A 24,252-nucleotide genomic window follows, 5' to 3' on the forward strand; every position below is an offset into this window, starting at 1 on the left:
TACCAAGTCAGGCTGGGGTAAGTGCTGAGATGCCACACTCAAGGGTCATTGAACAAGTGCAGTAATGATGAGGCCAGTGTGAGGACTGAAAAGGCAGCCAGTCAGATGTCTGCGGAAAAAGGGGGGGGGGGGGGAATGGAGCAGAGAGAAAGGTTAGCAGGGTAGATGGAGAAGGAACAGAAGAGTAATGTCTTCAGGAAACTCCTTAACTTCTGAACTTAAGAGATCAGGCTCAAGCCGGAGTGCAGCAGGAAGGCTATTCCAGAGGGAGGCCTCTGCAGAGGATAAAGATCTCCCGCCAAATCTCTGCTTGGAGAACAGTCTCACTGGCAGTTTAGAGGTAGATGAGCAGAGGGCTCAGGAAGGACAGTATTTAGGTAGGCAGCATTGCAGATGTGTAGGTCCAGGCTTGAGAAAGCCTTGTGGACAATGCAGATCTTGAACTTGATCCTTGCAGCCACGGGGAGCAAGTGGGGGGATTTCAGCACCAGAGATGCAGTACCTGGGCTTGAGGCCAAGGAAAAGCCTTGCAGTTCTGTTCTGGATGAGTTGCAGAGGAAGGGAGGTTGAGAAAGAGGCTGTTGCAGTAGTCCACCCTTGAGACAACCAGGGCTCTGGAGACAGTGAGCCACTGGGGGAAGGTCAGAAAAGGAAGAGTACCTCCTAGGAGGTGTAGCTGGTAGTTGGATTTTTTTTAGAGCTGTCCGAAATGTGAGTGGCGAAGGGGAGAGTGCAGTCGAACATGACCCAAGGTGTTTTGCCTTGCAGGTGGCTGCGGGCGCAGGGCCAAGGGAAGCCAGCCCTGGTGTGGAAAGCCGGAGCTGGAGTCACAATATAAACTACATCTCCGTGTTGCTGATGTTGAGGCCGAGGTATTTTGCACCAAATCATAACTGAATTCAGACAGATATGAGCGTGGTAGAGGTGGCTGAGGTGAGCCTGATGGAGAATTGCTTGTCAACCACAACACTGGAAGTTGGAGATGAAAGTGGTAATCGTATGTGCAAGGGCAACCATACAGACATTGAAGAACCAGGGGGATAGGTTAGAACCCTGGGGAACACCACAAGTTGATAGTCAGAGAACCCAGGTTCCACCTGGGATGAGTGGTCGGAAAGAACAGAGGTTAACCACGCCAGAGCCTGACCTGTGATTCCCAAGGTGTTGTGCAGATGTGCAATCAGAATGTTGTAGTTTACTGTCAGACTGAGGTCAAGAAGAATGAGGATCGAGTTAGTGTTGGTGTCGGGATTTGAGAGCAAGTCTGCTCTGATGTTCATAACAGCAGTTTCCGTGCCTCTGGATGCTCTAAAGCCAGGCTGATGGTCGTGCAAGCAACCAGCAGATTCAGTGTGGAGGGTGAGCTGTGAGATGGCCCGATTCTCGGAGTTTGCCCAGGAAAGGGGTGATGGAGATAGGGAAGTAGTTTGCAGGAATGGAGGGGTCTGCTGAGGGTTTAAGTAGAGGGTGCACACAGGAGTGCTTATGAGATTTTTGGGGAAACTCTAGGCAAGAGATTGCAGAGATCAGCCAAGGCTGGAGCTCAGGGGTTGATTGTTTGGAGGAGGCCTTCATAGACCGGACTTGTACAGCGACCTCATCAGGTGTGACTGGAGTGAGAGAAGTGGTGGAGGGGCCAAGGGAGTCTCCAGAGGTGTTGGTGTAAGATATGTGGAGAGTGTGAGAGGAGAAAGGATGTCTTGGGTTTTTGCGTGAAGTGTGCAGTCAGGGCCGAGCAAAGTTACTGGTTTCGTGCGACCGAAGAGGAGGCTGCTGCAGGATTAGTTGGTGCTTAAGACTTTTGAAAAGTTCAGCCATATTTGATGCCACAGAGATGCAGGCTTGAATAAAGACTTTCCTTGGTGTGAATGCAGAGTCGATATTGCCTTTGAAGGCAGCTGCAGGCCAGTTTGTCAGAGGGTCCGCCCATCGAATTTTATTCCGCTCAGCTGCCCTACACTTGCATTTAAGGGCAGCAAGATTGGTGTTTTAGGAGTTGCACTTTTCGAATGGATTGTCCTCCAACGTATTCCACATCTTTGACATGTCCACAGCTGTGCACATTACATGTCAAAGATGTGGAACACGTTGGAACATCCAGTCGGAAGAACCGTTAGCAGTTGGTAAGTAACTTGTTCTTTTGAAGGCTTCAGTTCGACCCTCATGACAGGGGTAAGAGTATCAAGGGTGTTAGAGGTTTGGGTATGTGTTTGATCGCTGCAAACGGACTGCAATTTATCTGCTCGGGGCCCAATTTATACTTTTTTTTTTTGGTCCCCTGCCTCCAATTTTAAGGAAGCAGAGGGCACCCCCAAAATTGCAATATCAAATGGAGAGCGGGTACAACCCTGTGACACCGTTCTCCAGGGTTGGTATTTTGCAATATATGCAACCAGACCAAATCGCCTGTGCAAAATGCAATCAAATGGGTCATAAGGTCAATTGTTTTAGGTCAAAAAGGCTAATACTGTTAGAGATGGAAATTGAAGTTAGTGAGGGCTCTGTCTGGGTGTGAGTCAGCTGCACGAGTAGGAAACTGTCATGATTCCTGCCCCTCATGTCCCCTGCCCTCCAAGATGTCAGGCTGGAGCCATGCCACGATCACCTACATGGCCCTCAAGGGCCTCTCCAGCCCTCCAAAGACCCACTTGGAGTCAGACTTGGCCCTTGTGGCACCAGACTCACTCCCATAGGGTAACATTGGGGATTGGACTTGTAGTGCATTGATGGGGACAAGATGGGATGCCCCCACATATTTCGGTTCCCAGAACTGCATGTGCATTCTAGTCTTTTTGGTGTGGTTCAGCCCAGAGACACCTGGGATACCCAGAGACTATTTAAGCCACGCCCAGGCTGAGAAACATGCTTTGTTTTCTGCACCTGCAGCGTGACACTCGCCGTATTCGGATTGGTCTCCAGTAGGCCTGCATCTTTCTTCTGCCCATCATTCATCGCTCCTTCTGTTTTGCGGGCATCTTCGGCGGTGTCTTTCCCATCCTGGCACGCCGCTTCCTAAGGAAAAGGGAAAAGAACAGAAAAAAGGCATTAGCAAATCTTTGCTTATTTTTTAAGGACTGTACAAGCTTCAAACGCTTACCTGAATCCCAGCTGCTCTGGGGGAACTGTCTCCGGAACTTCTCATCCATCTGCAAGAGGGAAAAGACACTCCAGGTTAGCGTGGATAGAGGCGCCACATACCGCGCTTACTCACCGCATTTCTTCATAACCGGCATCCACGCTGAAAACGTTGCGGCACCTAAAAGACACAAGAAAAAGAACTTGGTTGAATACAAATAAGAAAGGGTCGCATCACGCTCTCACTCACCTTCAGCGGTACTCATCTCAGCAGCCCGTCGCCATCCCCGGACGCCGGCCATCATCTAAGGAAGGAAAGGAACGAAGTTGGAGAACTGTTCAAAAGACTCACCTGTCGGACTCTTGCCAGTGAAGTAACTAGGCAGCAACGAGCCCGCATCAATCAACACGCCCCTGCGCTGAAAGCAGGACGGAGAGCACACTTACCACGGAAAAAACGTGAACTGTGGATCAAAGGGAGGGGTTGGACCCTGGGGAAGAAGGGGTTCAAGCACACAGACAAGAGCGAGTTAAACTGCCAATCCTGTGTTTCAGGACCAGTCTCCAGTCGAGTAGACTCCAGGGAAGGGTTCAAGGTCGTAAGAGGTCAGAACAGGCTGAGTGACGTCCCCGTGGATACCAGGTGAGCGTTACAGAAATGGTGGAGGCAGCTGCTGTCAAACTTTTCATGGGTCTGGTGGCTTTGAGACAGTGGCTGCGCCGGGTGTGCCAATGCAAGAGAGCTTCAAGTGTGAGAGAAGTGGTCAGTCTGAGAGAGGTAGTGAGAGGGATGTCAGTAGAGATGAACACATCCAAAGTGTGGCCAGCTGTGTGATTGGAGGCAGAGGGTAAGAGTGAGAGGGAATTGCATAGGTTATGTAAAGGTCCTGATGAGTTGGGAGAGTCGATTGATGTTGATCACCCAGCATGAAGAGTTAAGAGGAGGAAAGTAGAGGGGCCAGGTCAGCCCATTCCGAGAGGAAGAGTGTGGACTGTCCTGGTTGCCGATAGGTGGCCATAAGGAGAGAAGATTCAGAGAGCGTGAGCCTACACACTAGGAATTCGAAGGAGTAGACTGAGTAGGGACGATGGACGCAGGTATCCATTCTGAGAAGATCACCCCCCCAAGCCCCCCATCCCTGAGTCTGGGCACAGAGGATCTTGTAACCTTCAGGAGTGTAAGCTTGTGACAGAGCTGTCCTTAAACTCTGTCTCCTTGATAGCAAGCACATCAACATACAGGGGTTCAAGGGGTTTGCAGATGTCAGATGAGTGTTCGACAGCAGAGCAAGAGTTAAGCGTGGCAATATTGTACAGGTTGCCATCTTTGAAGGTCTTCCGCGGGGCGCAGGGGACGGTGGTCCCCCAGTGGGGAATGGCGAGGGAGACTTGGAGGATGGCACAGCAGGCAGGGCAGCCTGTGCAAAGGAGGAAGGTACAGCAGGTAAGAGCTTGTGCTGAGGAGGGCACAGTCGGCAAAGGAGCCTATCCGGGGGGAGAGAAGGTTTGAGAGGAGAGGCAGGAGCCTGTCAAAGAGGTTGGGTTGAGGACCCTGAACCATGATAGTTGCATTCGATACATTAATGATGGCCCTGGAAACGGCGAAGAGGTCAAGAGGACCTGCCAGCGGGTGCCACCGTTAATGGGAGAAGCGATTGGAGAGTTAAAGGCGATTGAGTCCACAAGTTGGATGAAGGAATGGCCAAAGTCTACAAGTCTCTGTCAGAAGCCGTGACATCGGTGTCTGCAATAGGAAGGCCTGGGTTGGAGCCCAGTATGTCCCTCAGATTCTTCCGGACAGATTTAGTGATAGGAGAGGGATAGAGAATCAGTTAGAGAAGATGGGAGAGATTTCTGATGGTTGTGAATCTGCTTAGAATCAAATGCTATGCGTATTGTCGGACATCTAGTGGTAGTCGCAGAGTGCATCTGGTCTTTCGGGAATCGAAAGGGGAAGTCGACATGGGCATGGCTGTAACACTATCCCTAAAGTAACATGTAGTGTACTCAAAATCCCTCGAGGTCCCTCAGATTGTTTTTTTTTTCCCCCCACCCACCTAGCTGGTCGCCTTATGCACAGCTTTTAAATTTCAAAAGTAATTCTCCACAGCCGTTTTATAATATTCGTTCATCCAACGACTACTTCTGAAACACCGAAGGCTGCAGATTTTGGCAGCTGGTGCTGCAGTCGACGCCATCGACCGTGGGACCCTGGGTTTGATTCTTTGTAGAATGCATTTCCTTCCCCCTCACCCCCTTTTCCCTTTGGTCTTGCTGTCGCTTTTTACCTGAGCTACGGACGGGACTTGTAACTGCAAATATCAATGGAAAGACACTCACCGATGTAGCAAGTGTCTATCTCGTGATCACAATGAGCGATCCTGCAACTCTTGCAAACATTTATGTCCAAAGACCATAAAAGATCAGTGGTGGACGGTCTACACCATGCAGCAGGTCGAGAGTAGTTGCCCATGGGTGCAGGCGCCTCAAGTGACGAAGATTTAAGCGACATCCATGGCTCCGATGTGGAGGCCATCAACCTCTCTGCGGAACAAGTAGGTTCGAGGTGTCCAGCTCCAGCAGGCAGGCCACCAGTTCTGCTATGGGGAGACAACATCCCGGCAACAAGAACACACCCGCACCATGAAAAAAACACAACCCCACGAGCCTCCTCGATGGATTCGTCGAAGGCCACAGACGCCAACAGGCCCATCAAAGTTTCAACAGACCCCACCAATCGCCATGGTCGGCTTCCCGTTGAAATGACATGTCTGGGCATTCTAGTCAGAAGGGTGTCGGCAGCAAACTACATAAGAGCACGTCCGCGCCAAAGGTTTCGTTAATCCTGAAAACTGAGACGAAAGCTGTCAGGCTTGCCAATCACTACCAGATGACTCCCGTGATACGCAAGCGTCTCGTGAACATTGTACTCTTATGTCCTGTCCCCTTTCCTCCATACTGCATGGCCGTCCCTTCCAAGGGACGGGAGACAGAACCTTTTTTACCTGAAAAATCCTTCTTCCCCTTTTTAAATGTATAGGCATGTGGAGGTCCGACCCTGGGAGCATAAACTGCCCTGACTCCACCGCCACACCTCGGTCCCCTTTTTCGACTGGAACGGGCCGAATTCGCCAGCGCTCCTGGGTTTGGCTTTGGCCATGTAACTCCACTTGTGGATACGGTCTTCATCATTCAGGTACTCTGTCCTCCAGGCGTCACGCTTCTCCCTGGCGCATGTCGACTTCTACAGGGTTCAGCAGGTGTCCATCCTGCGACAGGCTCTTTCTGACTAAAGACCCCCACGGCCTGTGCCTACGATGCCTTGGCCCTGACCACGGCTGGCAAGTTTGTACCGCATGCAATGCGCTTTCCTCAAGGTCTCTGAAGAAAAGACTGTCCAGGTGGAGGGAGCTCTTCCACAGATTGCCTCCAGAGGACCTAAAGGACTTAATCTATCATCGATCCAGGTCCAAGGTAGGGCCGCTCTTTTTGAGTGCACCCCGCAAGGGAGACTCATTCCCAAGGACTTGCCCGCACGGGAGGGACCACCCAGGTCGTTGTACCAGCACAAGTACCAAGGCTGTATCAGCTACCGGTTGACAAGCTGAGGGATCTGTAGATCCTCCCGTTGAGGGTGCTGAGGGACGGAAGGTCCTTTTACAGGGTCTTCACCTGAGGGGCTATGCCCTAGTACCAGCATCCTGTCTGAGGGGACACCTTTACGCAGTTTTACCAGCAGATCTGCCGATGGTGATCTGGGCCTAGGCCTGAGGGACAGGGTAGGCCCCATGATCCACACTAGTCCTTGACAGGGCGGGGCCCAGTGAGCCGAGCAACCGGACACAGGCACGTGTAAGGCAGCTCGACAAGAAAGCCGCTGTGGCAGAAAATCCAGACATCCGGCTGACACCCCTCCAGGGCAAGGCAGGCGGAGGACACTGTCGAGGTGGGACTGGTTTCAACCAGGTATGTGGCCTACAGCTCATCCTTACTTTGCGCAAGGCAGGTTCCTGCTGCGTCTATGGGGACAAGGCACACACCGGCTCCAGCAGCCGCCTGCTAACCCGTCAATATCGCCTACGACCAATCCAGCCTGTGAGGATAGGTTCTTTTAAAAGTTCCTCGGGCTCAGGAAATTTCCAGATGGGGGTCATCCTCAGGGGCGCCATCAGGGACTTGCTCTGTCCAATTGTCCCCCCGGCTCCAGTACAGGCTCATCTGGTCCCTGTTCAGCCTCAGCAAGTCCACACCAGCCACCTACTCCGGTCCCCATACCACAGCTCCTAGCACCCCCTCTGGTGTCGGACCAACCGGATCCCCAGGTGGACAGATGAGGACCACACCACATTTTCAGCCAAGGCCTTCCACAAACGTCTGGCAGGGCTGGCAGAGTACTTGGGCCTTCCTCAACCCGAGGTCGAGCAACCAGCAGAGGGGGTTCTTAGCAGAAGTCCTCAGGCTACATCCTGTTGCCAGAACGGTTATCCCGATGCAGAAGGACATAGTTGCCTTGGCTCAAGCCCCACTCAGCCAGAGAATAAACGCCTGGACGCAAAGTATAGGCAGATGGAGGGGTATACTCTTGCTATCGGCCCATCCTCAGCCACACACCTCAGTGATTGCTGCAGCATCACTCTACTCCAAGCCTGTTGTCCTCCGCCTCCGGCACTGCTTGGCAAGGAGATTATCTTGGAGGCCAAGATCGTGGCGCAGAGCATCGAGTCCTTGTGGCCCACAACCTCTGGCCGTGCTATCTGTATTGCCACGGACATATGGCCTGGCTCCATGCTTCTAAATTCAACCCAGATGTCCAGAAACGCATACTAGCTCTTCAATTCGAAGGGATGACCTCTTCCACTCCACAATGGACGAGGAGCTGGATAAAAAGGAAAAACCGCTCTCAAACGGTTAAGTCTTAAGCCATTCTTTCAAGGACTATGACCAAACCGTACACCCAATCACAGCAGCGTTCTGAGAAAGGGCATGCATACAGAGGTTTCCGTGGATTCCAAGAACGGATGTCCAGGAAGCCTGACCATTCGCCGTCCAACATCGGTGCAAAAACAGGGTTTGTGGGGGGGGGGGTAAGGGCTTTTTCCACCCCCCTCCCCTCAACAGCCTCGGAGGGAAAGAAGGCATAACATGCCCCTGCGGGTCCACGTTTCGCCAGTGGTGGGCATTACGCAGACCTCTGGATCAACTGCAGTCTCCACAGGGTACTGCCTCCCTTTCCCAGCCTCTCCTCCTCCCCCTCCACTCCGACAGGTTGGGGACAGCAACTCTTTTGGCAGAGATCCGGGCTCTCATCAAGAGCCAGACAGTGGAGGAAGTCCCAGCCTCCCACCGCGGGGTGGGCTTTTACTCCAGGATTTTCACCATTCAGAAGAACCAGGCGGGCCTCAGTTGTGCTGGACCTTTCCACCTTCAACCTCTCCCTGCCTCTGCAAAAATTAAAGATGGTTGCGCCAGCTTTGATAGTGGAGACGATGAGCTCCTTGGATTTGAAGGACACGTACTTGCATGTCCCGATCTGGCAGCCCCATCATTCCCTTCTACGATTCAGGATCATGGGCTACCATTTCCAATACAAGGTACTTCCTTTCGGCCTCAACTCGGCTCCCAGGGTCTTTACCAGGCTGAACTCTGAAGCAGCCCTCCTCCGGGCCCAGGCCACCACATCTACCCGTACCAGTGCACCTACTTCCCATGCTCTTACGAACACCATGCACAAGCTGGGTTTTCAAGTCACGGCTGCAGCCCACGCAGAGACTGACCACCTTGGACCTCATTTGGGACGCGTGCTCCTAGAAAGTATTTCCCTTGGAGGACAAGATCACAGCCATAAAGAGGGCCACGGCGCACTTTCTCTGCAGAGAAGTGACCTTGGCTTGGGTCTCATGGCAGCAGTCCTCTTGGCCATCCCCCACACGATGATACAGCTGTACTTTGAACCAGGAACAGGGCCATCAGTCAGATCAAAGTACCTCTGTCGCTTCACCCAGACCTCACATGGTGGTCCAGAAACTGCAACCTACGGATGGGGAAGCCTTTCTGGCAACCGACACCACAGGTCACCATCACCACTGACTCCTCACTCGAGGGTTGGGGGCCACTCTAGACAACCATTTGGACCCGACAAGAGCAGGAGTACCACATCAGTTGGCTGGAGTTGAAGGCCATCTGGATGGCGCTCGGGGCCTTCCTTCCGGCTATCGAGGGCAAGGTCGTCCTCATTCAGACAACTCGACCAGCATGTTCTATGTCAACAAGCAGGGAGGTATCGGAAATCCCCCACCCCCACTGTGCAGGCTGGCGGTCAGCATGTTGGGAGTAGGCCCTGGAGAACATCTACCTAACGGCGGTCCACCTGCCGGTGAAATCTAGCCTGGAGGCAGAAAGGCTCAGCAGACTGGTAGCGGACAATTACGAGTGGCAGTTGAACAACCTAGTGCTGCAGGAGATCTTTCGCAAATGGGGTCACCCTCAGGTGGACCCATTTGCCTTTTGGGGCAACAAGTGTCAACTGTTCGCCTCCTGGCAGGGTCAGGGCCAGTGCTCCCTGGGTGATGCCTTTCAGATCAGGTGGGATGGGATGATCGCATATGCCTTTCCACCCACTCCCCTGATTCACAGGGTGATATGCAAGATCAAGGAGTCTCGCCTCCTCAGCATCATCCCAATGGCTCCATGGTGGCCAGCCAGGCCATGGTTTTCGGAACTGCTCAGCCTCTCGGAGAGGCATCCCATTCGCCTGCCGACGGGCCCAGCACATCTTCTGGCGCAGCAGGGTCATCCACCCCGCACCAGAGAAATTGGCCCTCAGTGTGGTTCCTGAACAGATCACGCTAGGACATCTCGGCCTCTTAGGCTAATCTAGAGCTCATACAGGGCGCCACAAGCAAATCTACCAGGGCCCAGTATAAAAGCAAGTTGACCAGGTTCTGTCACTGGGCAGACTTGAAGGGCTTTGACCCTCTGACATGTTCCCTGGGCGACGTGCTCTCCTTTTCGGCGCATCTTCACCATACAGGTGTGCAGGTGGACAATTGCTGCACCTACCTAGCAGCCATTCTGGCATACAGAAACTGAGGATTTTTTTCCTCGTCCAACTTAATTGGCCAGAGCCATTTGACGGGTCTCGCCAGGCTCTACCAGCCCATCAAGAGGTCGCACCCGGTTTGTGACCTCAACATATAATCTTGGGCTCCCTGGTGCACAAACCATTCGAACCAGTGACGTCCATGGACATCAGGCTGGTCCTCATTAGACATCCTTGTTAGTCGGCCTCACCTCAGCTTGCAGAATCAGCAAAATCCAGGCGCTGGTCGCCTTGGAGCCATACACTACGTTTCACATTGACATGGTGGTCCTCCAGACACCCAGCTTTCCTGCCTAAGGTGCTGTCTGCGTTATAACTAAACAAGGAAATGGTGCTGGCTACGTTCTTCTCTGATCCTAAGGACGAGACAGTCATGCACTGCCTTGATATCAGGCGTGCACTGAAATTCTACTTGGACTAGGACAAAGGGCTTCCGCAAGTCGGACACCATCACCTTTGGAGGTCCAAGACCCAGGTAGCGGGCATCCAAGGCCTCCATAGCCCGGTGGATGGTCTCGGCCATCAAAGCTTACGAGGGACAGCATATGCCACTGCCAGCCAATATGCATGCCCATGCGGTCAGAGCCAAGGCAACTGCCATCGCCTTCCAGTGGCATGTCCCCTGGCAGGTCATATGCAGGGCTTCCACCTGGGCCACCCCTTCGGCTTTCTGCAAGCATTACTGTTTAGAGACCGGCTCTAGATGAGACACAGCTTTTGCACAGGCGGTTCTTAAAAACCTGTTTGCATAAGGAGGGTCTCCTCTTCACCCTGGGACTACTTTCAGTTGTGATCGCCCATGCAGTATGGAGGAAAGGGCACAGGACGTAAGTGTCACAAATTACTCACTGTAGTGACTAACTTACTTAGTCCCCTTGCTTCCATACTTCCCATGATTCCCCCCGCTAATAAAACTGGTGTCATTCGGCAATAGTCTATTGTCGACGTGTCTATGGGGACTGAGGTCTGGCAGCGGAGTCGGGGCAGCGCATGCTCCCAGGGCCGTACGCCTCAACCTTTTTCACCCGAAAAATCCTTCTTCTCCTTTAAATTTAGTCTCCTGTCCCTTGGGTGGGACCCCCATGCAGTATTGTGGAAAGGGGACATGGTGAGTAGGACATGGTGAGTAACTTATCATTTTCAACAGCAAATAAGCTAAAGGGCATTTCTTATGCTTGCTAGAATCACATGCTGTGCATATAGTACCGATATCCAGATCTTATCTTTCGGGGACCGAAAGGGGATGTCGGCATAGGTGTCTGTAACACTATCCCTATCGTGACGTGTAGTGTACCCAAAATCTCCCGCGCTGAGGTCCCTCAGATTGTTTTTTTTTTTCCGCCCAGATAACTGGTCGCCCTATAGCCTGAGCTCTTACATAAGACATTGCTGATCTTCTACCAACTTGTCGGTTATCCCCTGTTAAGTCACTTCGGTCATGAACATCTTCGAAGACTGCGGGGGATTAGTCTACAGTGGTGGATTTCGGCGCCTAAGATCTGGCAGCCGGATTTTCCACGTGGTCAGGCCTTCTGGCCAACCTTTACAGGAGAGTGGGGTCAGGGTGGCCATATTTTTGGTATGTCTGCCCATTTCCCCCCTCCTCCCTCTTTACCCTTCTGGTCTAGTCATCTTCCCCTTTTGCTATGGAAAGGACTCCTTTTAGGTTCTGCCCTAAGTGTATGGTCAGATAACCTTGGAAGGACGAACACAGGACATGAAATGCCCGTCTCCCCTTGGATCACGACGAAAAGCGGTGTGCGGCCTGCAAACTCCTTCGGCCTAAGACCCTTAAGGAGCACTGTGTAAAGCGGTGGGCCGAGTACAGTGTGTCGTGGGTGGAACCACCTTCCGCCACCCCCACTGAGAGTGACAGGGGCACTTCAGATGACCATACGTTGCGGATGTAATAGACCTTAAAGCGGACACTTCTAGGTCCACCACGCCCGTCCCTGAACCTTTAAGGCCTGACTGTGGTCACACTTAAGGGACAACACCCGGCGACGGGGCATACTAACGCATCTCACCAAGCACACAACCCCTGCGCCTATTTCGACGTCCTCGTCGGAAAGCGCCAGCAGGGCTGTCAAGCGCCAGCAGGGCTGTCAAATTTCGGCAGTTTCCTTGGATTGTGCAGATCCAAAGCCTTCCCCGCATCTGCAGCAGCGTCTTGCGACTGGGGAAATTAAAAACAAGTAAGGGCGCTACTCCAAAAGCTTCACACGTCGAAGCACGGAAATCCGATGGCCGCGCTAGGCCCAAAAATCACGACTAGGCCTCTAGTCGAAAAAACGACTTCTAGGCCCCCTAACGCCATGGAAGGCAATACACCTACCGATAGACCATCGGAACCTTTATCTCACGCCGATTTGGCGGTTATCGAGGACAGCGTTGAGAGAATTACTACGGCGGTGGGACTTATCCCGGTTCCGCCGAAAATCATGGGGCGAGCCGCGGACAAATCTTTTGATACGCCATGGGGCCCCAATACTTATGAGGACAATTAGGAGCCTCGTTCCAACAAAGACAAAGACACTTTTTGGCGCTGTAGGGAGGAAGACTGTTTTTCCACCCGTAGGCCCTCCTGGGTCTTCCGAAAGGACCAGGGAGAAATTCAAGGGGTGTATGGACCGTCTGGAGAGAAATCAGTTTTTCTGATCATCCTCCCCCGAAAGTCTTGTGGAGAGCCTATCCTTCAATCTACTCATTATCAGGACGATCAGCCTTCTGTCCCAGTCCAGCAGGAAGACATTGTCCACATGGACACTCTGCAGGGCTGTCCAAACTGTCCCAAAACATTTGGAAGTGGGCTCTCAAACGCATGTTTCTGCTGTCTCAACATGTTCCAGGGGAACTCAATCTTCTGGCAGATGTACCCAGCAGAGATTTCCCACTACCAATATAGTACGAATTGCGATTACACGAGGACATAGTCTCCAATGTTTTCACGGAATGGGGTTTTCCAGAGATCGACTTGTTTGCAACTCTAGAGAACGCTCAATGCCAAGGTTACGCCTCTTGGTACCCCAGAACCGTTCCAAGGGGAACGAACTCTGGATAACCTGGTCAGGAAAAATAGTTTATTCTGACCCCCTCCCCCCCCCCAACTGCCCTTCTCAACAAGGTGCACAAGATGCACCAGAACCAGTCACTGAAATTGGTAGCCCCCATGTGGTCCCTGGTTCGCTCATCTGATGGAGATGTCTCGATCTCCTCCGATGAAACTGCCTTGCCCCTACAACGTGTCGCAAGACAAAGGGAGACGCTTCGCCCATGCCCGCAGACATTGAAGTTAGCGGCCTGACTCCTGAAGTCATAGTTTGGGCACCTACAGCTCCCACAAAGATGTATGGACCTACTCAGGGAGGCAAGAAAACCCAACACTCTATATTGCTATTCCAGTAAGTGGAAGCGGTTTGTCATCTGGTGCAACTCTAAGAGCATCAACCCCATTGACTGCTCTCCTACACATTTTGTACCTGGCTCATTTACTTGACTCGGGCCTGGTCTTTAACTCTCTAAAGGTTCACTTATGCTGCTCTTTCAGCCTACACTACAACAGGTGTCGTGGAAGATACCAGTTATTAAGGCTTTCATGGCGGGAGTAAAGGTAATTCACCCTCCCATTTCTAACACAGCTCCCAGATGGGACCTAAACGTGGTGTTGACTAGACTTATGGGGGTCTGCTTTCAAGCCTGTGCATAAAGCAAGTCTCAAAGATCTCCCCTACAAGACTGCCTTTTTAATAGCTATTATTTTCATTAGGAGAGTAAGTGAACTACAAGCGCTCTATTTTCTGCACACTCACCCTAGGTTTTCACCTAAATTCATTTCAAAGTTCCATGTGAACCAATCCATAGAACTGCCAACATTCTTTCAGAACCCCTCAAACTCTGGAGACAAAAGCCTGCACACACTTGATGTACGCTGAACAGTCCTGTTTTACATGGAAAGAACTCGACCACTAAAAGACTTATCAGTTTTTCGTTTCAGTGGCAGCAGGCATCGAATACTCGGACTCCAAATCCACTATCTCTAGGTGGATTGTCAAATGCATCACTGTTCTACTCTTGCTAAGAGAACTGCCCTTCAAGCCTAGAGCACATTCTACTTGAGGCACTGGGGCTTCCATAGCATTCATTGCAAATATTCCCCTGGAGTCCATTTAAAAAGCAGCAACCTGGAGTTCTGTACACACCTTTACAAAACGCGATTGCCTGGCCACTCATTCTAGGTCTGATTCTCAGGCGGGACAAGCAATACTAAGACATCTTTTCACTACTGTTCCTTCTCACAACCCACCTCCAACTCCGGGTACTGCTCGCTAGTCTATGCACAGCATGTGATTCTAAGCAGATTAACAAGCATCAGAAGACATGCATTCTCCAGCATGGGGTCTGGCATGGATTCACATGCTCATGAATATTCTCTGTCAGGCTCCGACTCCTCTGTAAAGCGAATCTGTTTCAGTTTCACTTCTGAACTGTCTTTCTCCTAACCAATCACTGATCTCTGGGTCATAGAACCCCAAGCCAATGACTGCCCTCTCCATAAGCCCCTCCTCTGGCAGCTATCTTCAGATTTTGACCACACGTTCAAGTGTTGGGAGGCCTCGTGCTATAGCTCTCGAGCTTTTACTGAGTTTGAGATTTTTCTTTGTTTGCTCTAGTTGTTTCGGTAAATTGAGCCTCCGGCTCCATCAATCCATCATCCGACTGACGGGGATCAGTCTTTCCGACCTTTCTACGCCCCTCAAGGGTGATTTATTTATTTATTTTCCCCCAATCGAGTCACCTTATTGGCAGATTCCAAAAGATTCTTGGAGGCCTATGCCGCATGGAGATGGCTGATCGACTCGCCGCCTCTGTTCAGGATTTGACCTGTATGCGGCCTACGAAACATTTTCCTGGACGATGGGCACTCCCTGTGCCTCTACTGCCTGCATACCGACGAGACGCACGTGGAGGATGCCTGTGCGTTCTGCAAGGATATGGTTCCCCGCACCATGAAGGTCTATCGCAAGCGGCTTACCAAGTGGCTCCAGTCGGGTGAATCCCGGTCACCCAGCCAAAAGGAGAAATCCAAGCTGTCTTCCAAGACCTTTTGAGGGCGCTCTGGCGACTGGGGCCCAACAGAAGGCAAAACACTACAGGCACCGGAGTGCCGTTGGGGTGGGCTCCTCAGCGGCCTGGGCGGGCGCAGCATCTCCGGCACCTTTTAACCACGAGCCAACGGTCTGGCTTGGCGAAGAGTAAGTTGGAGCACCCGGGTAAACTTCTCGGTAAGTCCCAGTTGGCTCAGACGGAAAAGGCATAAGGGTGTGGCGCTGACCCCCCCCCCCCCCCCCCCAACAGTGAAGGCCACAAGCGCAACCAAGGTCATGAACGCCCAGGTTCACCCAGCGAAAACCTCCATTGAAGGAGTGGTGGCGTCCCTGGCAAAGGCCGTTGATGTGGGTTCACAGGGTTGATGCGGGTTCACAGGAAACTGCTTCCGGTGAGTTTCCCTGCCGGCCAGGAGGGAATCCCCTTATCTGCCCATAAAGACACTGGTGAAGACAATGCAGGTCCTCTCCCCGAAACAGTCTCCCCTGATCAAGAAGCAAGGACCCTGCAAGGGACCCTGACGAGGCAGATGTGGAGGGTGGCAGAGACGCTGAGGAGCCGGGCGGTCAGGATCCAGAGGACACTATGCCACTGCCGCCGCCTCGGACATCCTGCGGGCTTTGCACACCCTGTGATCAGATTCGGACAAGGATGCCCCCGTCGCCGGCGGGAGACCCTGCAGCACCTGGGCCATCAGGAGAACCCCCACACAATCATCCTTACCATCCATCGCATCATTCCACTCCAGAGGGACAAGACTGAACCGGATACGGCAACGACGGGCACGGACAGCGGCGGAGTGGATCTCCCGTCCCCGCCACCCAGAGCCTCGCCACTTGACGAGATTGGCTCGTTTCATGCCATGATCTGGAGGGCCTTGAGTTGTTCCAACTGGCTCCCGAGGAAAAGGAAGACTGTGCGGTCTAGCCCACTGTTGGATGACATTTGGGACGAGGGGCTGTCCCTCATGAAGAACTTGGGCCCCGGCAAAGAGATATCGGTATGAGAAAATGTACAGGGTGCCAGACTCTGCACCCAAGTGCTGATCACAGCCTTCCCTGGATTCGGTGGTCCCGGCGGCAGCGAGGAAGTCTGCGGGTTTGACGTCCTCTGCCCACCCCACCGGACAGCGAGGGGTTAATCAGCTCGACGCCATGGGACAAGTCATCTTGTCTGCAGCGACGGCCAGCGCCCTTGCCATTGTGGCTTGTTACGACCAGGAGCTCTGGATCAAAATCGCTCCCCTCCTGGGCTTCTTCCCGACAATAGCTGAAGCGCTGGAGATCCTGCAGGAAGGTGAAGTGGCATCGGACCATACCATCACGGTGGACACGCACATCGCTGACACGGGGTTCTGCCTGATGGGCAACAGCATTTGCCTTTGTCAGGGTTGGTTGAAGGCCACCAACTTACGCCAGGATGTGCAGTCAAGGGTGTTGGACATGCCCTTCAACAGGGTTAACTTGTTGGGCAAGACTGGACGAGTCTTTTCAGGCCATCAAGGCAGATACCGAGACAGCGTGCGCTTTGTGCATGCTTCCACAGTGACGGCCATCCTTTCAGACCTCAGCAGAAAAGTCCCAGGGTTCCTCCAAAGGCTTCGTGGCTTTACATCATCTTACCGGCAACCGTCCTGCTCTTCGACCCATGAGGTATATAGGGGCCGGAGCATGCCCGGAGGTCGCTGTCGTTGCCAAGGTCCCGGAGGCGGCTTCTCCACGGCAAAGCAGGATTGAACTGACCCAGACGTCGGTCTGCCACCCGCGCACCCCAGTGGGAGGCCGGCTGGCAAACTTCGTTGGCGTGTGGAAGACCATCTCCACCGACCGTTTGGTGCTGGACGCACTGACCCACGGACACTCTGGAATTCCAACAAGTGTCCTCGTATAACACCCGTGGCCAGGCAGGAAAACGAAGTCTCTCAGCTTCTGCTGGAGGTGCAGGCCATTCTGAAGAAGGGTGCAATAAAGCTCATCCCAAAGAGGCTCCGGGCTTCTGGAGTGTACTCTCGGTCAAGAAGACTGGCGGTTGGCGGACCTCTGTCGCTTGAACAAGTACATCAGATCCAAGAAGTTTCGGATGGTCACCCTTTAGCACGTGGTAGGACAGCTGGAAGAAAGGGATTTCCTGTTGTCGCTGGACTTGGAGGATGCTTACTTTCACATCTACAAGGGGCACTGCAAGTTCCTGCGCTTTGTGGTTCAAGGGCAGCACTATCGGTTCAAGGGCCTTCCCTTCGAATTAGTCAGCGACAAGGGTTTGCGCCTGTGGCGGCGCAGCTGCGTCTACAAGGATCCACATTTACCCCTACCTGGACGACTGGCTCATCTGAGGGAGATTGCTGTTGCTCACACGGCGGAAACCGTCCAGCTGCTGACTGAGCTGGGGTTCTCGGTGAACTATGAAGTCTTGCTTGGTGCCATCGCAAGACACTGTTTCTGGGGTCTCGACTAAAGTGTCGTTCCTGGCATCTCCGTTGGAGATGAAGCAGCCATCCTGGGCAAGGTGCAACGGCAGGACCCTGAAGATCGCAAGGGTGAGGTCCATCAAAATCCCTTCTCGGCATGATGTTGTCATGCATATACCTTGTTTGGCTGTGCCGGCTGCGGATGTGGCCACTGCAAGAGTACCTCTAGGCCCGTTGGATCCAGGTATCGGGAAGCTTCGAGGACAAGAACTCTCTCAAGACGTTCCGTCGACAATGCAGTGGTGGGGTTTCCGCATCTGTCAGCAGGCACAGACTTCCAGACCCCCATCAGGAGACGGTCACGACGGACGCCCCACCCCTGGAAGGATGTGGCGCACACATCCGGTTTCCACACCAGAGGCTTGTGGCTGCCGGAGGAGAAGTCGTTGCCCCTCAACATTCTGGAGCTACGGGCAGTGTTTTGGGCCCTCAGGGCTTTCCTTCCATCCCTCAAAGGAAAGGTGGTACGGGTCTTCACGGACAACACCACCACGATGTACTACATCCAGAAGCGGGGGGGGGGGCACCAGATCCCCAGCGCTCTCCAGAGATATAGGACCTATGGCACTGGCCCAGGGCATTTTCCTCATCCTGTTTCATCTGGCGGGGGTGAAGAGAAGAACATCATCGCCGACTCCCTCAGCAGTGAGTTGTGCTCGTGTCACAAGTGGGAGCTTCGGCAGGATCAAGTGGATCTCCTGTTCCGACAATGGGGCAATCCCCACATCGATATGTTTGCAATGGCGACAAACACTAAGTTCTGGAGGTTCGCCTGCAGGTTTCCAGTTGGGTTACTTGCCCCGGGGGGGGGAGGGGGGGGGAGTGTTCCCACCATTGCTTCCGCGACTCATCGATCAACTCGGATGATCCTTGTTGCACCGCCGTGGCCGAGACAGATATGGTACCCTCCAGGTAGACCCTCTGGGCTTTACATACTGGTCTGATACTTCCTGGCAACATCCTCATTGCGTTTGTGGTGGTACGCCCTTTATGAGACGCCACTGCCTACCCCAGTGCCTGTACCTTCATCTTAGGATGTATTTTTCGGGAAATTTCAGAGGCTCATGCATTCTGACCCTATGAAAGAGTACTTTAAGTGTCTTTTCAAGGAAATCTACCCTGAACCTCCGGCGCCACCTTGCGCTCCAGTGGCTCCAGCATTTGTACCCCAACCTTCCCCCCCCCACCCCCCTAGAGCAAGGGGAGGGCTTCTAATCTCGACTGTTCATGGTGCCCAAACCCAACCACCATCCTTGACCTTTCCCAGTTCAACTTTTCTCTTCCCAAAGAGAAATGTAAGATCACACCCTGCCAAATAAAGTCCTCTCTTCTGAAGGGTGACTGGCTCAGTGTATTGGGCCTTCAGGACACGTATATGCACATCCTGATATGGAGGCCGCTTTGAAAATATCCGTGGTTCTCCCTGGGAGGGGAGCACTTCCAGTTCTGTGTGCTCCCGTTTGGTCTCAGCTCGGCACTGCGCATCTTTACGAAGATGTCAGTCGTCGCAGCTTTCCTTCGGCTTCAGGGTGTTCATGTATACCTGTACTTGGACGATTGGCTCCTACGCAGCCCTTGTCCTCTGATTGCTTTGAGCAATCTCCAGTCCCTCCTCCAGCTCCTGTTCCATCTTGGGCTGTCTGTGAATTGGCGAAATTCTTCCATGACTGTCTCCCAAGACCTGATCTTGCTGGGTTTCCTTTGGAACACTATAGACTCCAGGGTGTATTTGACGGCGGACAGGATTGCGGATCTATTCGCCACGTGTCGACTTCATCCAGTCGGAGCAATGACTACTTGGTGGTTCCAGAGACTTCTGGGCCTCATGGCCTCATGCATGCTTGCTCTTCCTCTGGTGTGTCTCAAAATGAGGCGTATGCTGCTAGCTCTTCGGAGCTCTTGGTGTCAGGCTTTGGACTCAGCATGATGGCGGAACTTCTATGGTGGTCATCGACCAACAATCTTAGTGGGGACCCCCTTTCAGGAGCCCTGCACACAAGTGACGATTGCCACAGACTCCTTCCTTCTGGGGTGGGGCGTGACGCTGGATCATCTCCAGGTCTCCGATCTATGGATGCTGCAGGACAGGTGGGTTCATATACATTATTTGGAACTCCTGGCTGTTTTTCTGCTGCTGAAAGCTTTCCAACCATCCATCTTGAACCGGGTGGTCTGAGTCAGACAACTCAGTGTCAATGTTTTATATGAACGAGCAGGGTGGTACCAAGGCACCACCTCTTGTGGACCTTGCCATTCAGATTTGGGATTGGGCCATCCAGCACGCGATTTGGCTGCTGGCGGTTGACATTCCGGGGCAATTCAATGTGACTGCAGACTCACTTAGCGGTCCGCTACGACTGGGAACTGTACATGGAGGCCCTCCAACATCTTTCGCCAATTGGGCACTCCAGATGTGGACCTTTTTGTGACTGCTACGAACAGGCAACTTCCTCTTGATGCATCCAGGAACAGTCTCGGGGACTCCTAGGGGATGCTCTTGAGATTCCGTTGCACAACATGAGGGCATATGCCTTCACGCTTCTTCCTCTGATTCATCGGTCACTCTGCAAGCCCAGAAATGCATCAGATTGCACTCTACTGTTCATAGCTCCTTGATGACAGCCAGATTCTGGTTTTCAGAACTTCACCTGTCGATTTGTCCTCGGATCAGACTGCTGTTGATGCCCAACCTGCTTCACCAGTGCCATCAGCTCAGCAGATGTGGCACCCCTCCCCACAATCCTTCAGCTTGGTGCCTGAATTCGAGTCGCACCGCAGTTTAACCTGTCCCCAGACAATCTGCGCTTTATTCAAGCTGCCAGGAAGCCTTCTACGAGCTGTCAGTATAGGAGCGAAAGGCTCAATTTTTGTCACTGGTGTTCAGCTAAGCAATTAGATTCCAGACATGCTACGATTGACACCGTTTTTTGTTTTTCTCATCGCCCTGCTTCGGGCATTAATGTCTTGTCCTGTAGGACTTGTTGGCTATTGCTGCCTACCTGTCCACGGACGCCTGTGTCTTTTCTTTGACAAACAATCATTAAAAGGCATTTCGCAGGTCTATTGCCTCTTTTTCCACCTGTGCGCAATCCTCATACAAGGTGGGATTTAAATGTTGTCTTTACCACCTTATGCCATAAACCATTTGAACCCACGGCTGCGACGGATCTGAAGTACCTTTCTTGGAAAGCTGCCTTTTTGATTGCAGTGACTTCGGCAAGGTGTATAAGTGAGCTTAAATCTGTCTGTGGAACATCCGTTCCTTACCTTCCATAGGGATAAGGTTGTGCTCCCGCTCCATCTTTCCTTCCTAAAGTAGTGACTGATTTTCATTTGAATCAATCTAACATTACCTATCTTTTTTTTCCAAACCCGGCCTCAGATTCCAAGATTATTACACGATTTAGATGTCGGACGAGCTGGGAAGTTCTAGTTGGACAGAACATCTGGACTCGGGGGCGCCTCTCCTCTTTGTTACGTTCGGAGACCCGAAAGGGAAACCTGCTTCAAAGGCTACGATCTCCCGATGGATTGCCTCCTGTATTTCAGAAGCATATACCATTTAGGGCACTCAACCTCCGAAGGGCATTCATGCCCATCTTGTACATGGAAATGCGGCTGCTGTTGCCTTACAAAAATGTTCTCAGGAAAACCATTGCTGAGGCAGCTTCGTGGGCTTCCCATCAGCTTTTTGTAAGCATTACTGCTTGGACTTGAGCTCCAGGGCTGATGCTCAATTCGGCCAGGCTGTCCTTAAAAAGCCCTTTTCAGTATGGAAGTTCCATCCACCCTTAGTACCTGTGAGGAGTGCTTTGCAATCTCCCAAAAGTATGGAGGAAAGGGAACAGGACGTAGGTATATAAGTTACTCACCATAGTGACTACCTTACTCCTAGTCCATAGTCCCCTTTCCTCCATACACCCGCCATCCCCTTTAAGAAGATAGAAAAGGACTGAAGGGCGATGTGTGGGGCGGAGCTCAGAAGGGCGGGGATACGGCCGCATGCAGTACCACGTGTAAGAAGAGGACAAACTGCTTTTTAACAAAGTGCTCCAGTCCAGTCCTGAAAGATAGAATGTCCCACAAGTATGGCGGAAAGGGGCCTATGGACTAGGAGTAAGGTAGTCACCACGGTGAGTAACTTTGTTATTTCACTTTACTATTCTTGAATTGAGTTCACACAAAAGATATTTTAAATCCTATTAGAAATCGGATGGATTTCTCAGTGACACTGCACTGAAGGTGCTGTCACCATACAAAAAGTAGATGCTTATGGAGTTTCAGACCCCGAAAAACTAAGCAAGCATGTAATCCAAATCAGATATGAGCTAGAAGATCTGACTCCAGGGTTAAAATTAAAGTCCTAAAATCCAGCAAAAGAGCTGGGGGTCTCTAATGTTGAAGGGATTGGCACAGAAATGAGAATTCTCCAACACCCTCCCAACCCTCCTGCTTTTTCAGATATGCCTTAGTGCCTCGAGATGAAAAATGGCAGTGGTGCACGGTATACATCTTAACATAAAAAATATCAAACTCCGGTCAGGAGTCAAAGCAAAAAGAGGGTGTACCGTAAGTCTAAGGGAGGAAAGCGGCATAACTAATGTTTCGCAACAAATTTTGTAATTTATGTGCTTTCTTGTGCTCTTCAGAAATGCGGTGATGGTGTTCCTGACTGTCCTTTATTCTCCTCACAGGCGTGGCGATGACCTTTTGATGCATATGGAAATTGAGCTGGTTGAAGCATTGTGTGGCTTCCAGAGACCAATCGCTACTTTAGACAGTAGAACTATTGTCATAACATCCCACCCTGGTAAGTACCATGATTGTGGGTGTTGCCGGATTCATGCTGACTGTTAATACTCAGCATGTGTCTGTTTTGCCTCATTGGTTTGGGGGGGGTATTTGTTTTTTGGTTAGCTGTTACTCTATTGATTTCAATGATATGCCCAGCAAATGTCTGTCTTGGAATCCTTTGACATTAGAGGTAAATGACGACTTTTGCACTTCACTTACTCTGGGGGCAGTAAATCTGTCCTGAAGGCTGTCAGTAAAGGCAAACTGTTTCTATTTAAACGCACAGTACCATAAGTGGTTAGTGACCGTGTCACTTTCTCCATCATTGGATATTTCGTAGATTTACATGCTTGAATATTCCGTCATCTGACTGGGAATCCTCTGTAATTTAAATACATCTTCCTAGGAAGAAAAGCTACACTGTAGACCCCTAGGGCCTGTGTAGCCCTTCACTTGTGGACTCCATCCACCTCCTTTGGACCTTTTTTAAGCCCAAACCAATGAGGTGGCAGGGCAGACTCCACCCCAGTCGGCCATCTTCAGATTTGTCACGATCTACTGAACAGGTAATCCTCTTCAGCTCTGAGCAAATTCGTTTTTTCCTCACATATTCTAGACCTTTGTCATAAGTTAAGCTTTTTTAGCTTCCCTATCACTAGGGCTTCCTGGTTCCACCTTTTGAGCTATAGTTTCCACCCTTTGCCACCTTTTTTTAAAATGTAGTTTTTATCCTGCCTACTCGCCTCATGGCTGAGACTCCAGTAATGGCTGTAAAGGAGAAGACCTTCCTTTTCAGGGACTGCTCCAGGTTTGATAAAAAGGTAATTGGAGACCCCCCCCTCCCACCCCCTCAAAATCTGCATCTATTTTCTTTATCCACCTAACGAGTCATTTAAAATGTTATACCTTTTCCAAGAAGACTCGGGAGGAGAGGCATAGACTATTACTTGACCTGGAGAGCTGGCAAATGTCGTCTGAGGAATACAGCAAGACTGTACATTCATTGTCCAGCCACCCTGAGAAAGTAAGCAAGTTCCTCCTTTTCTTCCCCTTCAGCGAATCGACTGTCCAAAGAGACACTGTCCATGACTAATCTCGCCATCCACTAAAACTGTCCTGTTGACAGATAAACCGTGCACACTGTCAAACCAACCACCTCAGTACCCGTCCACTAAGGACACTGGTGAAAAGCACTAGTCGACAAGTGGCCCCCAAGAGCAGGGCAAAACATTCAGTCTTTTCCACGGCCCGAGGAAGCTGTAACCGTCCTGCACCGCAGCTAGATGGGTTGGTTAGGTGCTATCCCTCTATGAACTAACTGCTGTCCTCCTTGCAGGAGGAGTTCTCGGAGGCGCAGCAACAGCCAGTACAACCTAGAGAGCATAGTCCACACTGGCAACCTGTAATGGAAGACATGGCAGACCCTTTCGACCATACTTTACTGCAGTCAATGCGCAGAATTATGGACTATTTCCAAAGGGGACAAAGGGCAAGGCTCCTGGTTATTCACAAAGCTCCTGTATGAAAAGCACGTCACCGGTGCACCACACTGGAAGCAGGTCTACTACAGGTCGTACTCCACATCATTCACCGCCGCCTCTGCGATCTTCACCATACGCGCGTTACGGCGGATCACCCAGGTCTCAAAAAAGACTCGACTCCAAGGTTGTCTTAAAGATCCAAAGCGCATAATGTGCCTTCAATTGCTACA

The 24,252-nt window shown here is 51.7% G+C and overlaps 1 protein-coding gene across 2 annotated transcripts in view; it reads left to right on the plus strand.

Annotated features, from left to right (window-relative positions):
• Positions 1-24,252, plus strand: part of DNAJA1 (DnaJ heat shock protein family (Hsp40) member A1) — a 344,000-nt gene that overhangs the window by 209,319 nt on the left and 110,429 nt on the right. For both annotated transcript variants that reach the window (XM_069630610.1, XM_069630611.1), the window contains exon 7: positions 22,442-22,557. In XM_069630610.1, coding sequence (XP_069486711.1) covers positions 22,442-22,557 — 116 coding nt within the window. The remainder of the gene's footprint in view (positions 1-22,441; positions 22,558-24,252) is intronic.

The sequence above is a fragment of the Ambystoma mexicanum genome, chromosome 6q (genome assembly GCF_040938575.1).
Source record: "Ambystoma mexicanum isolate Mex_15411 chromosome 6q, UKY_AmexF1_1, whole genome shotgun sequence".
Classification (NCBI taxonomy): Eukaryota; Metazoa; Chordata; class Amphibia; order Caudata; family Ambystomatidae; genus Ambystoma; species Ambystoma mexicanum.